The 19,208-nt window shown below is 45.0% G+C and overlaps 1 protein-coding gene across 17 annotated transcripts in view; it reads left to right on the forward strand.

Annotated features, from left to right (window-relative positions):
• Positions 1–19,208, forward strand: part of RBFOX1 (RNA binding fox-1 homolog 1) — a 1,450,244-nt gene that overhangs the window by 126,085 nt on the left and 1,304,951 nt on the right. For all 17 annotated transcript variants that reach the window (XM_083473685.1, XM_083473688.1, XM_083473683.1 and 14 more), the window contains exon 2: positions 15,057–15,116. In XM_083473685.1, the coding sequence (XP_083329811.1) occupies positions 15,057–15,116 (60 nt within the window). The remainder of the gene's footprint in view (positions 1–15,056; positions 15,117–19,208) is intronic.

Raw genomic sequence — 19,208 nt, forward strand, 5'->3', positions numbered from 1 at the left:
ATTGCTATGCTCTCCTCCATGACTGGAATACAGTAACTGGAAACCACAAGAGGGGGAGAGTGCTCTTTTGCTCAGGTCCTGTTTGTGGATTTCCTACGGACACCTGGTTGGCCACTGTGAGAACTGAACTAGATGGGCCATTGGCAGGATCTTCCAGGCAGTGGGGGCACTTGCAACAGAACACTAGAAGGGATATTAAGGGGCTAGAAATGGTGTCCAGTGTTGACAGATCAAGTGGTATACATGCATTGTTTCTTCTTCTTCTACCATGTCACCTCTTACGTGCCTTTTCACTAAATTAAAAAGTCCCACACAATGCAACGTTTCTTCATAGGGCAGTCTCTCCAGGCCCTTTGTCATTTTGGTTGCCTTATCCATTTGGTTGGATGGCTTTAAAGTCGATTAGACAAATCCATGGAGGATGCCCATGGCTCCTAGGCAGAACAGCTATATTGAAGGCAAGATGTCAGGAGAAGGAGATGCAAGATATCAGGAGAAGGAGAGGGCTATTGAGCTCATCTGGCTGGCCACTGTGTGAGCAGGATGCTGGACCTGATCCCACACCAAGGCTCTTATGTTCCTCACTTGCACTACACCATGGTTGCATCTCTACTTGTGTCAATCGTCAGTTCCACTTAGAATGATGATTGTCACCCTGCTGTTTCCTTCAAGTGATGTGGACAAGGACAGTGCTTTCTTCCCCTGCTGTCAGTTATCTGCCTAATCTCAACCATCTATTTGTGTAACACCCCCTCCCCCCAGAAAAGCAGCTGTGAATGAAAGCGTTTTTGTTAAGAACAGTGACAGCATTTGTTTAACAGCCATAACGACTTGTAAACTCTTCAGCATTTTTATATCTCATTCACTTGGAAAGCAGAACCATCTCCAAAACCCCTTCCACACTGCAGTCATTTTAATTGATCCATGTTGTTAAGAATGTATTGTGACTCCTGCTTTTCAAGGCACTGCTCCTTTTCAGATGGCGGTAATTATCCACGAGCTGTGTGAGGTGCCGACTAACAGTGGGTGCCTAGAAACAGCATGACGGCTCATGTATGAGCAGTGGCCTGAAGCCCGAGCTATTAACCAAGCAGTCTGCCTTTCAAAATCTTGCTACTGCTATGAACTTTACTAGGTAGTTTCAGGCAAGCTGCTCTTTCAGGGCCAAACTAGAGTTGATATGAAATTGGGAAGCTGGGAAGCCATGAGCAGAGATGTTTTCATCTGCAAGCACCCCTGCTCAAATACTTGTGAGTGGAAGAGATGTGGGCGCAGCCTGCTTGCCTTGATTCTGCTCACACCTCTTCCCTCCCCAGTCTTTAACCTCATCTCCATTCACCAAGGAACAGTTGGAAATGGTTGGGACTGTTTCAGCTGCCCCATGTGGTGAATTGTTGAACTGCAGCAGACAACCTTCTGGACTGACTCTACCTACCCAGGTTGACCATTGGATCCTCCTGGATGGGAAGGAGTAGAAAACATGTCTTCCAGGTTCCACTAAGCCTTGTGTGAGCAAAACAATACCTATTGGAACTCTGTATTTCTGGTCTTGTTCCTTGTTTCTCACTTGTCATCCTGTCCTTTGCTCTGGTTGCCCTTTGATCCTGATTTATCTAAGGTGTTGACTCAAGGCATGTCCTCCATTTCTGCTTCCTGCTTTGTATTCTCTTCCTGATGTTGTGCGGAAGCTCAAATAATTGTGTGGAAATAAACAGTTGGGGAAATGGAACCAACTGCCCTGTGAATGCAGCCTTGGCTATGGCCTGATTTCCCCAGACTCAGACCATCACACCTCCTTCATGGGGGCCATTGAAAAAGGCAGAGATGTGGCAGAGATGCCCATGGCTTCCCTGCCTCCCAAAGCGCTACAAATGCAATAGTGATTTGCCTGAGTTGAATGAGTTAGAAAGAGGAGACTCCACTGCCTTTGTATTCTGACTATCTGTGGCCTGATGGCAGTACTAATATCTCTGTGGAAGTGATGACATTTGGCTACCAGGGAAATATTTATGTGAGGAAAACTGAACGCATGAAAGCTGTCGCAAACGCTTTTGTTTCAAAACCAGGCCCAAAATATTGTTTTGACATCTGACTGTTTGGAAAGAATGAGTTCAGTCTGTAGTGCCTGGAGACAATCAGTCAGGTTGTGTATCCACGACAGTGACCAGAGGAGGAATGACTTCTGGGAGGAGCATGGAAAGAAGAAACGCCATGGTACACCTGCATCAGCTCAACCGGATGACTTCACCTGCTCCAGATGCAATAAATCGTGCCTCTCCCATATTGATCTCTACAGCCACAGCAGGCGCTGTTATTCTCGAATGGTTTGACTTCATCCTTCAAGCTGCACTCTTCTATTGTCTTCTGAAACAGAAGGAAGCCAACAATGTTACATCAGAGGCATTTCTTAGCAGATCTTTCTGTAGCAGGGCCCACTAAGGCCCCTGTCTCTAGAATCCTGCCCATTCAGCACGGAAAGCTTTTTAGACATTGATAAGAAGTCTTCTCACCCTTTGTCCTGACTGGAACCAATCAGAGTAAAATGAGGTAAATTAGCCACTGAGGATTGGCTCCCAGGGCCACTCTGGAGAAGTGCACAAGAAGAACACTGAGGAGGAATTGTTCTGTGTGCTTCAAAGCTGAGCATTTAGAAACACCAAAAACATAAAGTGCTTCAGTTATGCAGGGGTGAAGCTGTGAGAAGCCCAAGGGTGTCCACTGGCATTGGTGACCATTTAAAACCATCCTAGATGGTGCGCCAGTGGTAACATGTTTGACTTTTTAAATTTCCATTATCCTATTGAATTTCCACAAGTACCTTCCCAAGGTCTACACCAGAAGAGTTGTGTCCATGAAGCTGTGTTTGGCCTTGGCGTCCTTCCTGTAGGAAATGCAAGGGCTGCTGCTTAACTGTAAAGAATAAATGGGGGGAAGAGGAATCAGTCAAGGCGAGGATGTGCTAAGTAGGGATGAGGAGGAATTCAGACTTTTTTTTTTAATAAGCAGAGAAGAGATGGTGATAAATAATTTAACACTCCTGCAATATTAAGCTTGCTCTCCCCGTTAATTCATTTCCATCAGAGTATTTTAAAGTCAGACGCTCCTCTGTCTTTCGAAATAATGAGGAAGAGTTCTCGGTGAAGGAGTCCTCGTCCTCTTTTCTGGCAGAGGTAGGGAACCTCAGAGCCAGGAGGGGGCACAAAAGCAGCCCTCCGAAGCACTGGCAGAAATGCGCTTGGGTTGGCTGGCCCCAAAATAGGAGTCGGGAAGACTTCAGCCACTTGAGATGGGGGACAGAGATGCAGACTACTCCCGCTGGCTTCTTGGCAGAGAATCTTAGTGAAGACTGGGTCGGGCTGCGGGCAGCTGAGGGGGAAGCAACTCAGGAGACAGCAGTGACTGATCAGGAGGGTGCAGCAATATTGCCTAGAGCCAGGCACTGGCTCCGCAGATGGGAGCAGACCCATCCATCCCAGAGGAGAATGAGCTTGCTGTCCTGACATTCTCACAAAGTGAGTGAGTCTCGTGAGTCAGCGTGCCATTCCTTGTCTCTAAAAGCTTGGTGGGTGGGGTGTGGAAACTGAGGGGGGAGGCATTTCCTTTGCTTCTGCCTAGTTCTGAACATCTTGCTTGCTTGCTGAACTCCTGAATCTGGACTCCTGAACTTACTCAGTGTCTGCCACCAAGCCTATACAGTGGTACCTCGGGTTACATACACTTCAGGTTACAGATGCTTCAGGTTACAGACTTCGCTAACCCAGAAATAGTACCTTGGGTTAAGAACTTTGCTTCAGGATGAGAACAGAAATCGTGCTCCGGCGGTGCGGCGGCTAAAGTGGTGCTTCCATTAGCTAAAGTGGTGCTTCAGGTTAAGAACAGTTTCAGGTTAAGAACGGACCTCTGGAACGAATTAAGTACTTAACCCGAGGTACCACTGCACTGTTACTTGCCTGAACAAATAACTTTCTTCCTTACACGTATGTCCTCTCTGTTGGGTGCAAAGCTGGAGACTGCTCCATAGGACTTTCTGCCCACAACACCCTGCTCTGTGCCCTCCTCGACTGCTTTTGGATTGTGTCATTGAACTGTGACAATGCCTCTTACTTGCCTGAATGGAGAGAGATGCTTGGTGGATATGGGTGTGTGCTGGAACTTCTGAATTTGCATAGCTGCAGCACAGCCTACGGGACAAAGACAAGTGTTGTGTCTGTTGCCCCACCCACTTTTGCTTCTAGCCCCACCCACCTCTCTCATGTGGCCCTCAGAATGTCACCTCTGAAGGAATATGGCCCTCACAGTGAAAAGGGTTCTTGGACCTGGCTTGCAGATTACTTTTCTTTCCAGAAAAATATAAGCTTTCAGTCCAAGACCTAGCTGAGAGCTCATCAGCATAGGACCACACTAGAAACTGCCTTATACTGAATCATGCCATTGGGCCCTTCTAGCTCAGTAGAAACTAAACTGACTGGCAATGGTTCCTCGGGATTTCTGACAGGTAGTCTCTTCCTGCCCTACCTGGAGATGCTGGGGATTGAACATGGGATTTTCTGCATGCAAGGAAGATGCTCTACCACCATGGATAGGCAAACTAAGACCCGGGGGCCAGATCCGGCCCAATTGCCTTCTAAATCCGGCCCGCGGATGGTCCAGGAATCAGCGTGTTTTTAGATGAATAGAATGTGTCCTTTTATTTAAAATGCATCTCTGGGTTATTTGTGGGGCATAGGAATCTGTCTTCTTCTTCTTCTTCTTCTTCTTCTTCTTCTTCTTCTTCTTCCTCTTCCTCTTCCTCTTCCTCTTCCTCTTCCTCTTCTTCTTCTTCTAGTCGAGTGCCCCACAAGGTCTGAGGGACAGTAGACCGGCTCCCTGCTGAAAAAGTTTGCTGACCCCTGCTCTACCACTCAGTTACATTCCTTCCCCAAATGCGCTCCTACATAGTTGCGCAATTCATTTGCCATGCTGCTGAATTATTCATTTATTCACTAGAAATTATTTATCTATTGCCTATTATGAAAACATCTCAAGGTAGTTTATAATAATAACAGTAAGTCAATTAAAAATATGATAGCAACAATAAGATAAACCCAACAGGGTTAGCAGGCAGTGCAAAATTTATCTCAAAAGAGTTATGACAAATGGCTGGAGTCAGTAGCTAGCAAGGGCCTCGGGAATCAGGTGAATTTGAGTAAGCAACAAATTCACTTCTTGATGATAGTTTGTCACACCAAAGCAAACAGAGACTCTCCTCCTCCTGGAGGAGGATTTAAACTGTGTAGTCCATTTGCATGTGGCACAAGTCCTGGATAGCTCTGTTAGTTAGAGCATGATGCCAATAATGTCAAGATTGCACGTTCGATCCCTGTATGGGACAGCTGCATATTCCTGCATTGGATTAGATGATCCTCAGGGTCCCTTTCAACTCTACAGTTCTAAGTCTCTGAAAGCACACTACTTCAAAGAAACACACTATAGCTTGCATTACTGAATGCTCCCATTTGTCAAAGCCCCCCTGAGCATCCCATGTGAGCATGTCAGGGAGAAGGCTAGCCGAGGATAAATCATTCTGTTTCTTGACCTTGCCACTTTCACATGTGTTCACCCACAACAGAGTCAGTGTGGTCTACTGGTTACATGAAAACCTGGGAGACCAGGTTTCAAATCCTTGCTCAGCCATAGAATCATAGAATCATAGAATCATAGAGTTGGAAGAGACCACAAGGGCCATCGAGTCCAACCCCCTGCCAAGCAGGAAACATGAAGCTCACTGGGTGACTCTGGACAACCAGTCTCTGTTCAAACTACCTTGCACGGTTTTTATGAGGATAAATGGTGAGGGGACAAGAACCATGTCTTCCACCTTGAGCAACTTGGAGGAAAGTGGGGTATAAATGTAACGACAGAGAAAAAAATTAAATGGATAAGTCAGTTTCTTCCCATTTCTGCATTTCATTGCAATTTTTTAAAAAAAACTCCACACAATAATTTGGATTTAAATATGTATTTTTAAAATTCTATCCTCCCCCCTCTCAAATATGCATTTTAATATGTCTTTTGATTTCTGTATTGGAAAATAGTTAATGCTGATGCAGAAGTCAGTTCTGATCTTCACATTGATCAGTTCCTTTCAGAATCCTCAGACCTCTCCACCAACAGCCTTGCTCTTTGCCAAAATCCTGCCACCCCTTCAGAAATGTAACTATTTCTCCTTTAACTGTCTTAACAGCTCCTATTATTTTTTCTGTTTCTTTCTGAAGAGCAAAGCAGGTGGTAGGCTGGGGTGTGTGGAGAGAGACAAACAGAATCAATACGGGGAGCTCATTTCTACTCTCCCCCTAGGTGGAAACGCTTCAGTGCTTCGGTGTGTAAGCAGAATTGGATTTCACAGGCAGATACATAGAAAGGCATACACAGCAAGCAAACAGTTGCTGGGGGCCAAGGAAGGAAGAAGAATATCCACCAATTCCCATTTGTCAGAGTAGAAGGAGATCTGGGTTTGTTTTATTGAGCAAATGAAATGCTAAATGACCTTAATGGCCATTCATTTGCACCTCTGGCCATTGTATGGTGGCTGTTTTTAGAAATCTTCCTCTGCTGCTCCTGGAATCAATGATTAAAGCAGAATTGTTAATCAACCCATTAAATACTACTTAGAGTGATAATTTTGGATAATGGGCAATTTTAAGGGCATTAATGACAATCTGCAGTCAGCCTGATGGAATGTGGAGGGGGAACAGAGCTCACAGACTGGAGTGATGTCATATAAGCTGCTGCCGGTTTTCCATTGGTCGGATGTGACTTTGTTTCAGATGATAAAGATGTGCCTATCTGTTCTTGTTCCAAGGAGTTTGCCATCTACATTTTAAACAGAGGTGGCAATAGAGAATCACAAGTAAATAAAAACTAGGTGGAGTATTCAAAGCCCCGTGGACCATCCCTGTCTTGTCCAGTTCAGAATGCCAGATCCAAGATGCAACACGCCACATGTTCCCTGATACCAAGGGGAGAGAGACTCTGTGTTAAGAACATAGGAAGAGAGCTGGTGGATGAAGCCAATGGACCATCCTCTTCTCACAACAGCCAGCTAGATGCCACTATGGGAATCCCAGCAGCAGAACCTGAGTGCAACAGCAACTCTCCCTGCTTGTGATTCTCACCAACTGGTATTCAGGGATATACAGCATGGGTAGGCAAACTAAGGCCCGGGGGGCCGGATCCAGCCCAATTGCCTTCTCAATCCGGCCCATGGACGATCCAGGAATCAGCATGTTTTTACATGAGTAGAATGTGTGTTTTTATTTCAAATGCATCTCTGGGTTATTTGTGGGGCATAGGAATTTGTTCATTATTTTTTTTCAAAATATAGTCTGCCCCTCCCCCCAAGGTCTGAGGGACAGTGGATTGGCCCCCTGCTGAAAAAGTTTGCCGACCCCTGATCTACTGCCTCCAACAGTAGAGTTAAAACATAGCAATTTGGGCTAGTAAGCTTTGATAGCCTTGGGGCAACTGTGCCTATATCTCTTTTAAAGCCACCCATGTTAGTGGCCATCACTAGCTCTTCTGGGAGTGAGTTCCATAGTTTAATGATGCACTATGTGAAGAAGCACTTCCTTTGATTGGAAACAGGAGTGGGGGGGGGGTGGCTAGTTCCGCCTGCTTTGCTCCAACTTTCAGCCCCAGGAGCCTTCATAATGGAGCTGTTGCCTTCCTGCTGTTGAGTTATAAAAGATGGCAGGGGGCAGGAATCAGTTCCTAGATGTCATCAGCTTGGAGATTGCCTTTGGATGTGACGTGCTAGATATTGTCACTGGATATTCAAAATTCACACCTCTAAATTTTGCAGTGCAGTTTTCTAACCCCCAAAAAGGTCTGTATTAGGAGGGAAGTATGCCCCAGAATATCTGTATTAGTGAAGACAATGTACAATGTATAACAATGCATTGTATCAGGGAAATTGTTTGCAAAAATGCATATATTGGGTAACAACACATACAAAAACTAATGTATATTAGGTGATATGCACATAAAATGCATACAAAATGCAGACTTTAAAAAAAAAATATCTAAAACTGATGGTGGGAATGTGATGAACTGAACTTTAGATTGGAAAAAAAGACATCAAGAAACTGAAATTCATCCATCTCTATGTACGCACTCCAAATGGGTTGTATATTGGATTGGACTGGAACTTGTTAGGAGAAGTGACCCTTACAGCAACACCACTTCCTTGCACCCACTACAGCTCCTCTGGCTATCAATGTTGGGCTCAAAGTTAACTCACTACTTTGCCTGGCCAGGTTTATATAATTTAACATCCCATGTTTGGGTTAGGGTTTTTGTTTTAATTCTTGATAGCATCATGTACTACTAACATGAGTTTGACCAAACTGTGGGAGGCAGTGGAAGACAGGAGTGCCTGGTGTGCTCTGGTCCATGGGGTCATAAAGAGTCGGACACGACTAAACAACTAAACAACAACAAGCATCATGTACAGTAATAGATATTTTCTTTGGCACTGACCTAGCATTTTAAAAAGGAGAAAACTAATGATACTAACAAGTTCCCCCAAGTCCCTTGGCCAGTTGGAAAACTCAGACTGCCTGAGATGAGAGTTAAGGAAAAAAGTCATCTGTAGCGAGTAATAAACATTTGAGAATATTGCCTCTAATCATCCCTTTCCTTTGTTTTTTGTTAAGCTTGTTTGTTTTAATACTATTTCATGAGTTTGATGATGCTATAATTTTCTAACGACTTACTCAAGATAGTGATAGAACTAATATAATATTTAATTGAGAACATTAATCTAATCATGCACTTATTGGTGCCTTATGGTTGAAACCAAGTTCAAGCTTCTATTTCTTTTTGAAGGGTGCATTATTTTACACAATAAAGTTCAAACTTTCTATCCTCTTGGAACCCTTTTTACATTCTATTCTTCCCTGAAGGTCTCCTTGAAGACTTTGTGAGTGATGGACCATGACTTGAGCTAGGAGCTGAGAACCAGGATTCAGGACGAAAGGGTTAAGTGAGAACCAGGAGCAAGGATACAGGACCACACACCAGAGGTCAAGAAGCCGATGCTAGTCCTACTCAGGGCAGACCTATTGAAATTAATGGACATGCCAGGTTCATTCCTTTTAATGAGTCAACTCTGAGTATAACTTAGTTGAATAGAACCCCAAGCCTCTTCTATCATCCAGAGGCAAGCCACAGTAACAATAGTACATGACATACTGTTATTTTTCAATTCTTTTTAGATTGGATCCTTTCTGCTTTTTAAAGAATCTGTAGCTATTAACCACAGTTCATTGGCTCACTGGTAGACTCATTCAGATGCTTCAAGTCTCCTCTTCCCCTAGAGTGGTATTCTGTTGCAGCTTTGCTTAGCTAAAAGATTTGTTAGTCTCAGCATGGAACTTTAAACTTCTAACATCTGCTCTGGCATGGTGGTGGTCCAGTTGGCTTCCATTTCACTTCCACATGTGTTTTGCCATCGTTGAAGGGTGCTAACACAAACCTTCCAGTCATTGCTGCAATCTCTGCAACTTTTTGTGCATCGCTAAATCATTTCATATATTTTTTCATTCCAAAGACAATTATAGCCCAACGCAGATGCTGCTGAATCTCTGCTGGAGCACAGGAAACTGCCTTGCACTGATCTAGCTCAATATTGTCTATACCAGTTGTTTTCAAGCAGTGTGCCGTGGCACCCTGGGGTGCCTTGAATGATAGTCAGGGGTGCTACAGAAACACTGGCCTTTGTCCCTCTTTCCTTCTCTCCCTCCTCTAATGTCCTCTCACACCTCTGCCTCCCCAAGGCTTGCACAGCTGTTTATTGCAGCAGCCCTGGCTATAAGTTCCGCAGGTGAATGATGCCTTTAAGAGGCACCTCTGTTGGGAGGGGGGAGCAGCTCAGAGACCAGGGGTGTCAGCAGTAGCTGGCCGGGGGACTCCAAAGGAGAGGGGAGACGAGAGGAGGCTGAGGGAACACTCCACAATGGAGGGTGTTAGAAAAAGGGTGAGGGGCTGCCAGCTCTGCAGGCAGGGGGTGAAATAACTGTGTACCTGAGCCCCACAGGGGTGCCGCAGAAAGAATGTAGTTGGTTAAGGGAGCCATGGACTCAAAAAGGTTGAAAACCTATGCTCTACACTGACTTAGGCAGCGGACATTCCAGCCCTACTTGGAGATGTCAAGAATTGAATTAGGGGCCTCAAGATCCCTGGCATCTCCAGGTAACCCTGAGAAAGAATCCTATAGGGAATCTTAGAGAGCTGCTGGCAGTCAGTGTAGACCAGTGTTTCTCAACTGTTTTGTGGAAGCCTGAATGGAACTATGAAGCAGTTCAAGGGGTTCTGTGAAGAAAAACATTGCAGTGGTGGGCAAGCACAATGTGTGATGCTCCTGGCCCTGCCTTCTCCCTCTTGCGGCAACATGCTGTGTTGAGAAGGCTGCCCTCTCCGTCCCATTACTGGGTCAAATGTGGTGTTCGAGCACTTGCTATGAGAACCTCTTGTCCCCTCTTAGCTTCAGGTACTGGTCTCTCCTAGTTTAGGGCTGGATTTTCCAGGACATTACTGGGATTTCAAAGGTGGAATTGACATCCAGGGGGAATTTCTGAAAGGCGGCACTTCGTCCTGGATCTTAGGTGAGTCAATCGAAAAATCGTGTGGATTTTTTTGGTGTTTTTGTAAAAATAAAGCTCAACAACAAAGCTCAACAACTTTCAGGGTGTCCTGGTTTTTACTTTTTGAAATATGGGAACCCTATCCTAGTTTTATTTAGAGATGCTGGGGAATGAACATGCATGCAAAGTAGATGCTCTATGCTGAACGACGACCCTTCCTTTGCAAACTATTTATTCCAGAATGGAGCAATGTAGAAACTAAAGCCGATGTTACGTATCCTAGCAGGAAATGCTGCTGGTGTGATCTGTGGTGCACTTTTGGCTTAGGGGACTTCTGCCTTGAATTATGGATTGCTTGAAGTCTCATCATCATCATCATCATCTTTTCCTACATCTACACCTCTTTTCCTACACCTAAGGTTCACTGGCTTTGTCTCTCCACACACGTGTCCATGTGCATTGCACAATTGGTCACCCCTGTTGTGGATGCAGCATTTTTAAAAAAGAAAGAGCGCCAATATGGGAGGGAGTGGCATTTTGATTCAGCATTAATAAAAGCCATTGAAGCACTGCAGCCAGTCTTCAAAATGGTCTTTTATGTGTAAGAACCCCAAGGGGATGGAGAGGGCAAAAAGTTGAAATTAATGACTAACTAGTGGAAGCCAGGTGCTGCTCATGACACCTGTCCTTTGCTCTGCCTTTCCAATAAAAACAACCACCCACCTGACCTTTAGCATAACATTTGTTTTTGAGTTGCCCTTTAAAATACATTAATGGAGTCTTATTTCTTTTATTGAACCAGGCTTGTCTCTCCCCATACGTACTTCTTACAGGGTGAACGAGACCATTGGTCCACCTAGTTCAGTATTTTCTACACTGACTTGCAGCGGATCTGCAGGATTTCAGAAAGGGTCTCTTCCCAGCCTCACATGAAGATGCCAGGATTGAACCTGGGACGCTGCATGCAAAGTAGATGCCCTGTCACTGCGCTAGGGAGTATAGGGATCTGCCAGTCAGTGTAGGCAATAGGCCGATGGACCAATGATTTGAGTTGGCGTAAGACAGCTTCCTGTGGTCCTTAGTTCCATGGTAGATTGCCTGCTTTGAGTGAAGAAAGTCAGTGATCCCAGTGGGGGAGGGAGTGCATCTGCTATTTCATTTTACAGATGTAAGCAACTCATAATATGGGTTTTCTTCAAGCAATCTCTAAGAAAAGAAAAACTAAGCTGCTTCCAAGGCAATTTAGGGTAGCCCTGCCCCTCAGTACTCACAGTTGACATCTACTCAGAGCTAACGTCCTTTCTAACTTGTGCTGCATTTTTGCGTGCATTTGATATTAGTTCCGACTCCCTATAAATCATTGCAATCTAGCTGCATCTTTTCCTTGTCCCCCTATAAACTTACTGTACCCTACAATTGCTTGCCAAGCTACATAAAGATTTTCCCCACCCACCCACACTTAAAGTATACAATTTTAAAATTAATCCTGGGCTTACACAATTTATATTGTTTTTTTCCCTTAATCCTGCTCTAAAGTGATATTATATTATGCTGACTGCAAGGAACACAATACCTTATAAGTGCATTTTTTGCTGGAGCCTGGCATAAGCTTTGGGTAATTGCTTGCTATTAAATTCTCCTCTCGCAGTTATTTGTTGGGGAGAGTTTGGCCTGAGGATTTTCCAATTGCTTCTTGCTTTATTTTGCATGCATTTATGTATGATATTTTCATAAGGAAAACAATGTTTCCCATTAATTCAGTCACTTGTGATCTGGATGCTGATGTGTAATTCCTTCCATGGCCCACTGGAAATGGCAGGATGAATGTCAGGCATCTTCAGTTGTGGGTGGTAGGAGTCTGGAAACCTATATGCTCTAGGGCTCACGGCGCTTAAGTTGCTGCCAATATGCTCAGCAACAGCTCAGGTGTAGGGAGCCCAGGCAGATGTCATTTCCAGTGCACCTAACATCTATGCTTAGACTATGGAACCCCTGGGAAAGCTTTGTTTCCCATGGCCCTTAGTCCCAGAGGTTCCACCATACCAGTGTATCTAGCTGAGGTTAGTGCCCACTGGGACTAGTAGGGCAGCAATCAGGGAGCCCGACAGTAGGTGGAAATACCAGTTCATGGAAACCACAGGAGTGGAGAGTGCTGAGATCATGTCTAAGGGCTTGCTATTGGGGCATCTGGTTGGCCACTGTGAGAACAGGATGCTGGACTGGATGGGCTTGATCCAGCAAGCTCTTTTCTTGGTCTTAAGTTACACGTTCTCTCTTTGCAACTGCATCCTTACTTGACCTGCACCTGACATCGCCTGGGCATTACAGAAAAAGATGCTTGATCTCTGAATCGTCGTACCTGCAATGGAGTTCTTAATGAACCAAGACCTAAATACATTTCTCAAAGGTCCCAATTTACAGGGAAGTCACTCAGCTCAGTCTGTATGATACATTTTCTTCCAGGACTTGTATGGAAAGCTTATCTTTAACCAGCATGTGTTACGCTTACAGACATTGCCAGTGGGCTTCTGAAGGTCTTGTGAGTTACACAAAGGGTAGCAGGTGTTATTTAGGCTAAATTGACCTTGAAATTGATTTCTTTATTTTATGACTTTCTGAAGGGAGATTAGCACTATTTCTTTCTTCCCTTGCAGTGTGAAACAATTTACATGGTAATAGATGGTTGAGACAGTCAAATAAATTGCTGGAAAGTGGTATTATTCAGAGGTGGCAATATGGATCTTGCTTGCATTGATTTCTTAGCCTCAGGGATACACTGATTTTCTAACATCTGGGGGCAAAAAGCCCAAATTTAATTCTGCTTTAAAGACAGGTATATGAGCAGTATTGTCTTCTGTGGCCTGGGATTTACTCTGAAATGATTTTTTTTTTGGCCAAGCACCCATGTGTTCCTAACAGCAGGGGGAAAAGTATATCATGTTCTAGTATGTGGGGGTCTTCCCCAAATCACCCCACCTCCCTATGGATACGTTACTATTGTATGCTGCTGCTCCACATGTAATGCATATACTGCCTCCAAAATTTCCACACTGCCAGCAGCAGATTGTGTGTGTGTGTGTGTGTGTGTGTGTGTGTGTGTGTGTGGCATGCTAATGGGTTTGCAATTGGGCAAGTCTGGATTTAAGGAATGGGGAAGCTGTGGCCCTCCAGATGCTGTTCCACTCCAACTCCCATCAGCCCCAGCCACCATAGACAATGGACAGGGATGATGGAAGTTGTAGTCCAAAATTATCTGGATGGCACCAGGCTGGGGAAGGCTTTCCATTAGCCATGGTGGATTCCAACAGCATCTAGAGAATAGCAGGTTGGAAAAGGCTGGGTGTGATGGAAGAGACTACGAAACGTTACAATGTGAGGGGGAGATTTAAGGATCAATAAAACTCAAGAAAACACAGGAAACAAGCTGCAATACATCAATGGTTAAACATACAAAAGCCAACCACCATGGGCAGCTACTGTGGGGAATATGTTGTCCTTTCATTCACTTTTACTCCTGGTACAATGAACTTCTGAGAGGCAAAAAGAATACAATGTGTAAGTAGCTGCTGAGGTTATATTGAACAATTTAGCACCAAGGTTGCGTCACAGTTTATTTAGCCTAGAAGTTGTACTTTGAAAGTGGGAGGGAAACTGGACGCTACCTATTTGTGGGCCTTCTGACAGCACTACCTCACAGGGTTGTTGTGCGGATTAAATGGGAAAATATATATGCCACCCTGGGCTCATTGTAGAAATGCAATAAAGAAATAAGTTCACTCACTGGTAGTTCTGGTAACAGCACCAGTTGGGTTCTCCCATGTTGGAGAGTGCCATTTCTAAAGTGATTTTTACCCACACATTGGCTCTCATTCTGATTTGGCTTCATGATTGCACCATGCAGCCAATGACATTTGATGACTGATGACATCTGAAGCCAAAGCAGAGTGAAGGCAACAGTTCCTGTCTTCTCTCTGATTTGGCTCCTGAGTAAAAACGAAACCTAGCTGTACTGTGGTTGCTGCTGCTACCAGGATCCCAGTAAATCCACAGCCTGCATCCTTCAAAATTTCCATAATCCAGTCCTGCTCCTGCAGCTGCCAAAGAAAAGTTGGATTGGGAAGAATGCAGCTCAATCCTGTTTAAAATCATATTTACCTTTTGCCACAGAGTGGTAGCCTTGATTTCTCCCACCCATTTTTTATTCTGTCCTTCCTCCAACAGACTCAAGGAAGCACACGTAGCCTTCATTTTCCCCCTACAACAACCCTGTGAGGTAGTTTAGGATGAGTGGGAGACTCATCCACTGTACTGTGCAGCAAATGAGAATTTTCCTCTGGTCCATCTAGACTGAACACTCCTAGCCATTATGCATGTGTCAAATTCTGCTCTCATATGAGAGTTTCTCATGCCTCCTTCTGTCTGTCTTAATTCCAGGGCTATAAATCTGATGCTATGGAGCTAGGCTGCAGTGCCAGGAATCTTCCTCAAGGTCCAGTAAGTCGAAACATTTTGCTGAATGGATTAGATTCTGTAACTGCATTTTGCATTCTTTTTGGTGTGTGGCTCTTTCTGATCATCCATCAAATGCAATCTTTTTCTTCTTTTTATAAAAACCCTGAGATGGATCGTGCAACTCTTGGAAATAAGTGCATCAGAGTTTGCTAAATGTTCTCAAAGGTTCAGATGTATGACTTTAGCAGACTTGTGATTTGCTTGTCAGATGGAGGGAAATCGTTCAGAATAGCTGCAACATGAGTTCATTAGGGAACCTGGTAAATCCATCTTGCACTGAAGGGCTTTTGAGCCCTCGTTGTATTGATGATCACAAGATGGAGTGCACCTGACTTTTGTGAATAAGGGAAAGCAATGCAGGTGGGGGAGGCTTTTGCTATGTTTTCAGTTAGATGATAGCTGGAATGTGTATCTCATCCCATGGCATCCAAATCATGCACCACTTCATGTCCCCAGGATGGGGAAGCCAAGTGCAGTATAGATCTCCAATCATCCCCACTAATAGCTTATAGGAGGGAGTAAGGGTGTGCTCAGAACTCCCAGATATTCTAGCATCATTCTGAGAAAATGTCTTTTGGGAAATTTTGGATTAGCTCTAGAGGGATGCTCAGAAACATCATTGCCTGTTCTTGAACACTGCATAGCAGAGGGAACAGAGAGAATGGAACCCCAAAAGGATGGATTAACTGGACCAGCCCCTGGCTGCAGGAAGCGTTCATCTATATTGTTCTTGGATCTGATGGAGAATTTATGCATGAGCCACTATGGGCGTAGCCAGGATTTGTGTTTGTGTGTGTGTGTGTGTGTGTGTGTGTGAGAGAGAGAGAGAGAGAGAGAGAGAGAGAGAGAGAACATCAGTTAGTTAAGTATTTTTATTGATTTCCTTGATTGGGGTGGGGCAGCTGCCCCCTGCCCCACTTGACTATGCCCATGTGTGCACCACTTAAAGTACTGAAGTGATGTGTACATTCAGGTTTACCCTTCTCCTCAACACTGTGCGTGAGACTCGGTCTCATTGGGTGGGCAAAAATAACCATTGAACAATGATTGCTGATGTTAAAGGTACAGCTTTGATTCCTTCCATTCTGTACCAGCCACAATAGTGTTTTGATTCTGTTGTCTTCAGTGTTTTCAGACCAGCAACCCACCTTTAACCCAAGTATGACTTTGGGGTCCCATTTCTTTCTTTCTTTGTTTGTTTCTTTCTTTTAATATATATATTTGTATGGTGGTAGTACTGCTGTTTGGGACGTGGGTGGCGCTGTGGGTTAAACCACAGAGCCTAGGACTTGCTGATCAGAAGGTCGGCGGTTCAAATCCCCGCGGCGGGGTGAGCTCCTGTTGCTCAGTCCCTGCTCCTGCCAACCTAGCAGTTTGAAAGCATTTCAAAGTGCAAGTAGATAAATAGGTGCTGCTCCGGCAGGAAGGTAAACGGCATTTCCGTGCACTGCTCTGGTTCGCCAGAAGCGGCTTAGTCATGCTGGCCACATGACCCAGAAGCTGATCGCTGGCTCCCTCAGCCAATAAAGCGAGATGAGCGGCGCAACCCCAGAGTCGCTCACGAATAGACCTAATGGTCAGGGGTCCCTTTACCTTTACCTTAGTACTGCTGTTGCAACCTATCTTGAACCAAGTCACAGCCTGGTAGTGGATGTTCTACCACCAGTTGAAGGCCAGTGCTTTAACTCAGAGAGGCAGTTTGCATAGCTTCTAAAATCACAACAGGATTTTATGAGTTTGATGAAATCCCCATGTAGTGTTGCTTTTTAAATATATATCAAAATGGAGATTGACTCAGAACAGACATAGGCAAACGGCCCTCCAGATGTTTTGAGACTACAATTCCCATCATCCCTGACCACTGGTCCTGTTAGCTAGGGATGATGGGAGTTGTAGTCCCAAAACATCTGGAGGGCCGAGTTTGCCTATGCCTGACTTATGAGTTCACCATAACATCATTTATTGTGGACATAAGATGCTCTTTACCTCCATTATCGATGACTAGACATGTAGTTATACTAATAAAGATTATATTTATGAAAATATAACTTAGTGGATCTGCAAATAAAACCAAAAATCAATTAACCTGTTGGTTAAAATTCTCTTTCCTGCCTGGACCAAGAGCTAATTAAACCAAATCAGAAAAACACACACCATAAGAATTCCCAGCAGTGTGAAGTAAATGCAAAGGAAGATTACTAAAGCCAATTGGGACACCCCCAAGAAAATTCATATTCAGACCCCAAACAGGTGACTAGCCAAGCCCCCACTGCAAAGGGAGGGAGGTGCAGGGGCGTAGGAAGGGGTGGGGGGGGGAGTGTGGTTCGCCCCAGGTGTCATCCCTGAGGGGGTGACAAAATGGCACACTGCGGGGAGCGGCACTTACCATGGGGCCTGACCTGCAGTGCACCCAAGCCACGCATCTCTTCTGGGAGTGATGCAGTGGCTTGGGGCCCCGCGCTGCCTGAAACAACAGTGTGCGGCTTGCGTCCGCCAGGCAGACTCTGTGGGCAGCTCTCCCTGCCCCTGCCGCTGTGGGTGCCAGAGCAAGTAGCTACACCCCTGGGAAGGTGCCATGAAGAGAGAGAAGAGTTTTAGGTGGCACAGGCTTATAAATCATGATCCTTCCCCCTTTGTAATCATCCCCCACATGGCATCCCTGCCTTCTCCCCTGCAAAAAACAACATTAGAGTCTTCTTTCCCAGGGTGTGGAAAATTCGTCCTCACCCAAGGGCAGAAGCAGCATTGTGTGTTGACTGTTGGGGTGGTGTTTAGAGGCTGATGACATGGGCACCTTACTTGGGGTGCTTTGTTTGGGTGGGCTATGTCCTTAGCTGTCCACTGGTGTAGTGGGATGGGCAGTGAGGAATTCGTATCTGTCATGAGAAGACTGAATCACAACACAGCAGGGACATGTCTTGCAAAATGATATAATGCCGATGGGGAGGGCGCTTTGGTGGACCGTGGCCTTTTCAAACCCCAGGGATGGGGTAATGGTTTGTTCTGCTTGCTGGAACTGGGTGATCTATGGATGCTATCCAGTTATACAGCCTTAATGAAGGCAAGATTTGCCAAGGAGGACATTACTGTGCCGTATGTTGCTCTCATGGAAAAGATGCTACTTACCCAAATAAGTTACAAGCTAGCCTCTGCTGTCCTGGCAAATCTAATTGTGAGACCGTGTGGAGCAACTGATAGCTGCACAAATTGTATTGCTCCTCCTGAGATTTTGTGTACTGCATAATAAGTGTGCCTTGATAGCTGGTATTCAGCACAAATTCCTCTGAATGCACATCAGCAACGCCAACATCTGGGTGCAATTCTGCTGACGCTGTTCTTGCAGAGGCAGTGGATGAAAATAAGCAGGTTTAAACACACACACACACACACACACACACACAACAGAAAACGGTGGTTTCAGAGAGAAAATAGTGTGCTCTGATATTCAGTAGTTTATGCACGTTATCCTACATCACTAGGTTGCAAAGAGGAAACATTAAACCTATCTTTTGCTCACATGACCTTGCCCACTTGCAGTGGAACAGATCTGATTTGGTGCAGTCCCTTGGCTGTGGGGAGACATTCCCTCCACCCACACCCCTGGTACAGGCAGTATGCCTCTGAATTCTGTTTGCTGGGAACACGAGTTTATCTGCATGATTGCCTTACCCCACTTGACTACTTAGATCCATGCACTTAGGCGCTTAGATGCCATGTGATACTCATTCTGCATTTGTAAGGAATCAGTCTTTTAATTTGGTGGCTCTTGTGCTTTGGACCTCCTTGCCTATTGAAACCAGGCAGGCTAGCAACAAGAGAAGAGAGGGTTGATTGCTGGGCCATTTTAGAACAGGTTGATTTGCAGGAAGCATCCAAGCAAGGTGGAAAATAATGCAATTCCCTCTCCTTCAGTCCTACTCCATTTTTCATTTGGCTTCAGATGAAAGTGGCATCTTTGTCATTGCTTGGATTGTGCCTTAGACATGATTCTGTAGCTTCCTGAAGAGTGATGTTGGTAAACATCCAGTCTCTGGAAGAAAAGCAAAAAGGGAGTTGATTCAGAACAGCTTTGCG

Source organism: Podarcis liolepis, assembly GCF_965112155.1.
Source record: "Podarcis liolepis genome assembly, chromosome: 14".
NCBI lineage: Eukaryota > Metazoa > Chordata > Lepidosauria > Squamata > Lacertidae > Podarcis > Podarcis liolepis.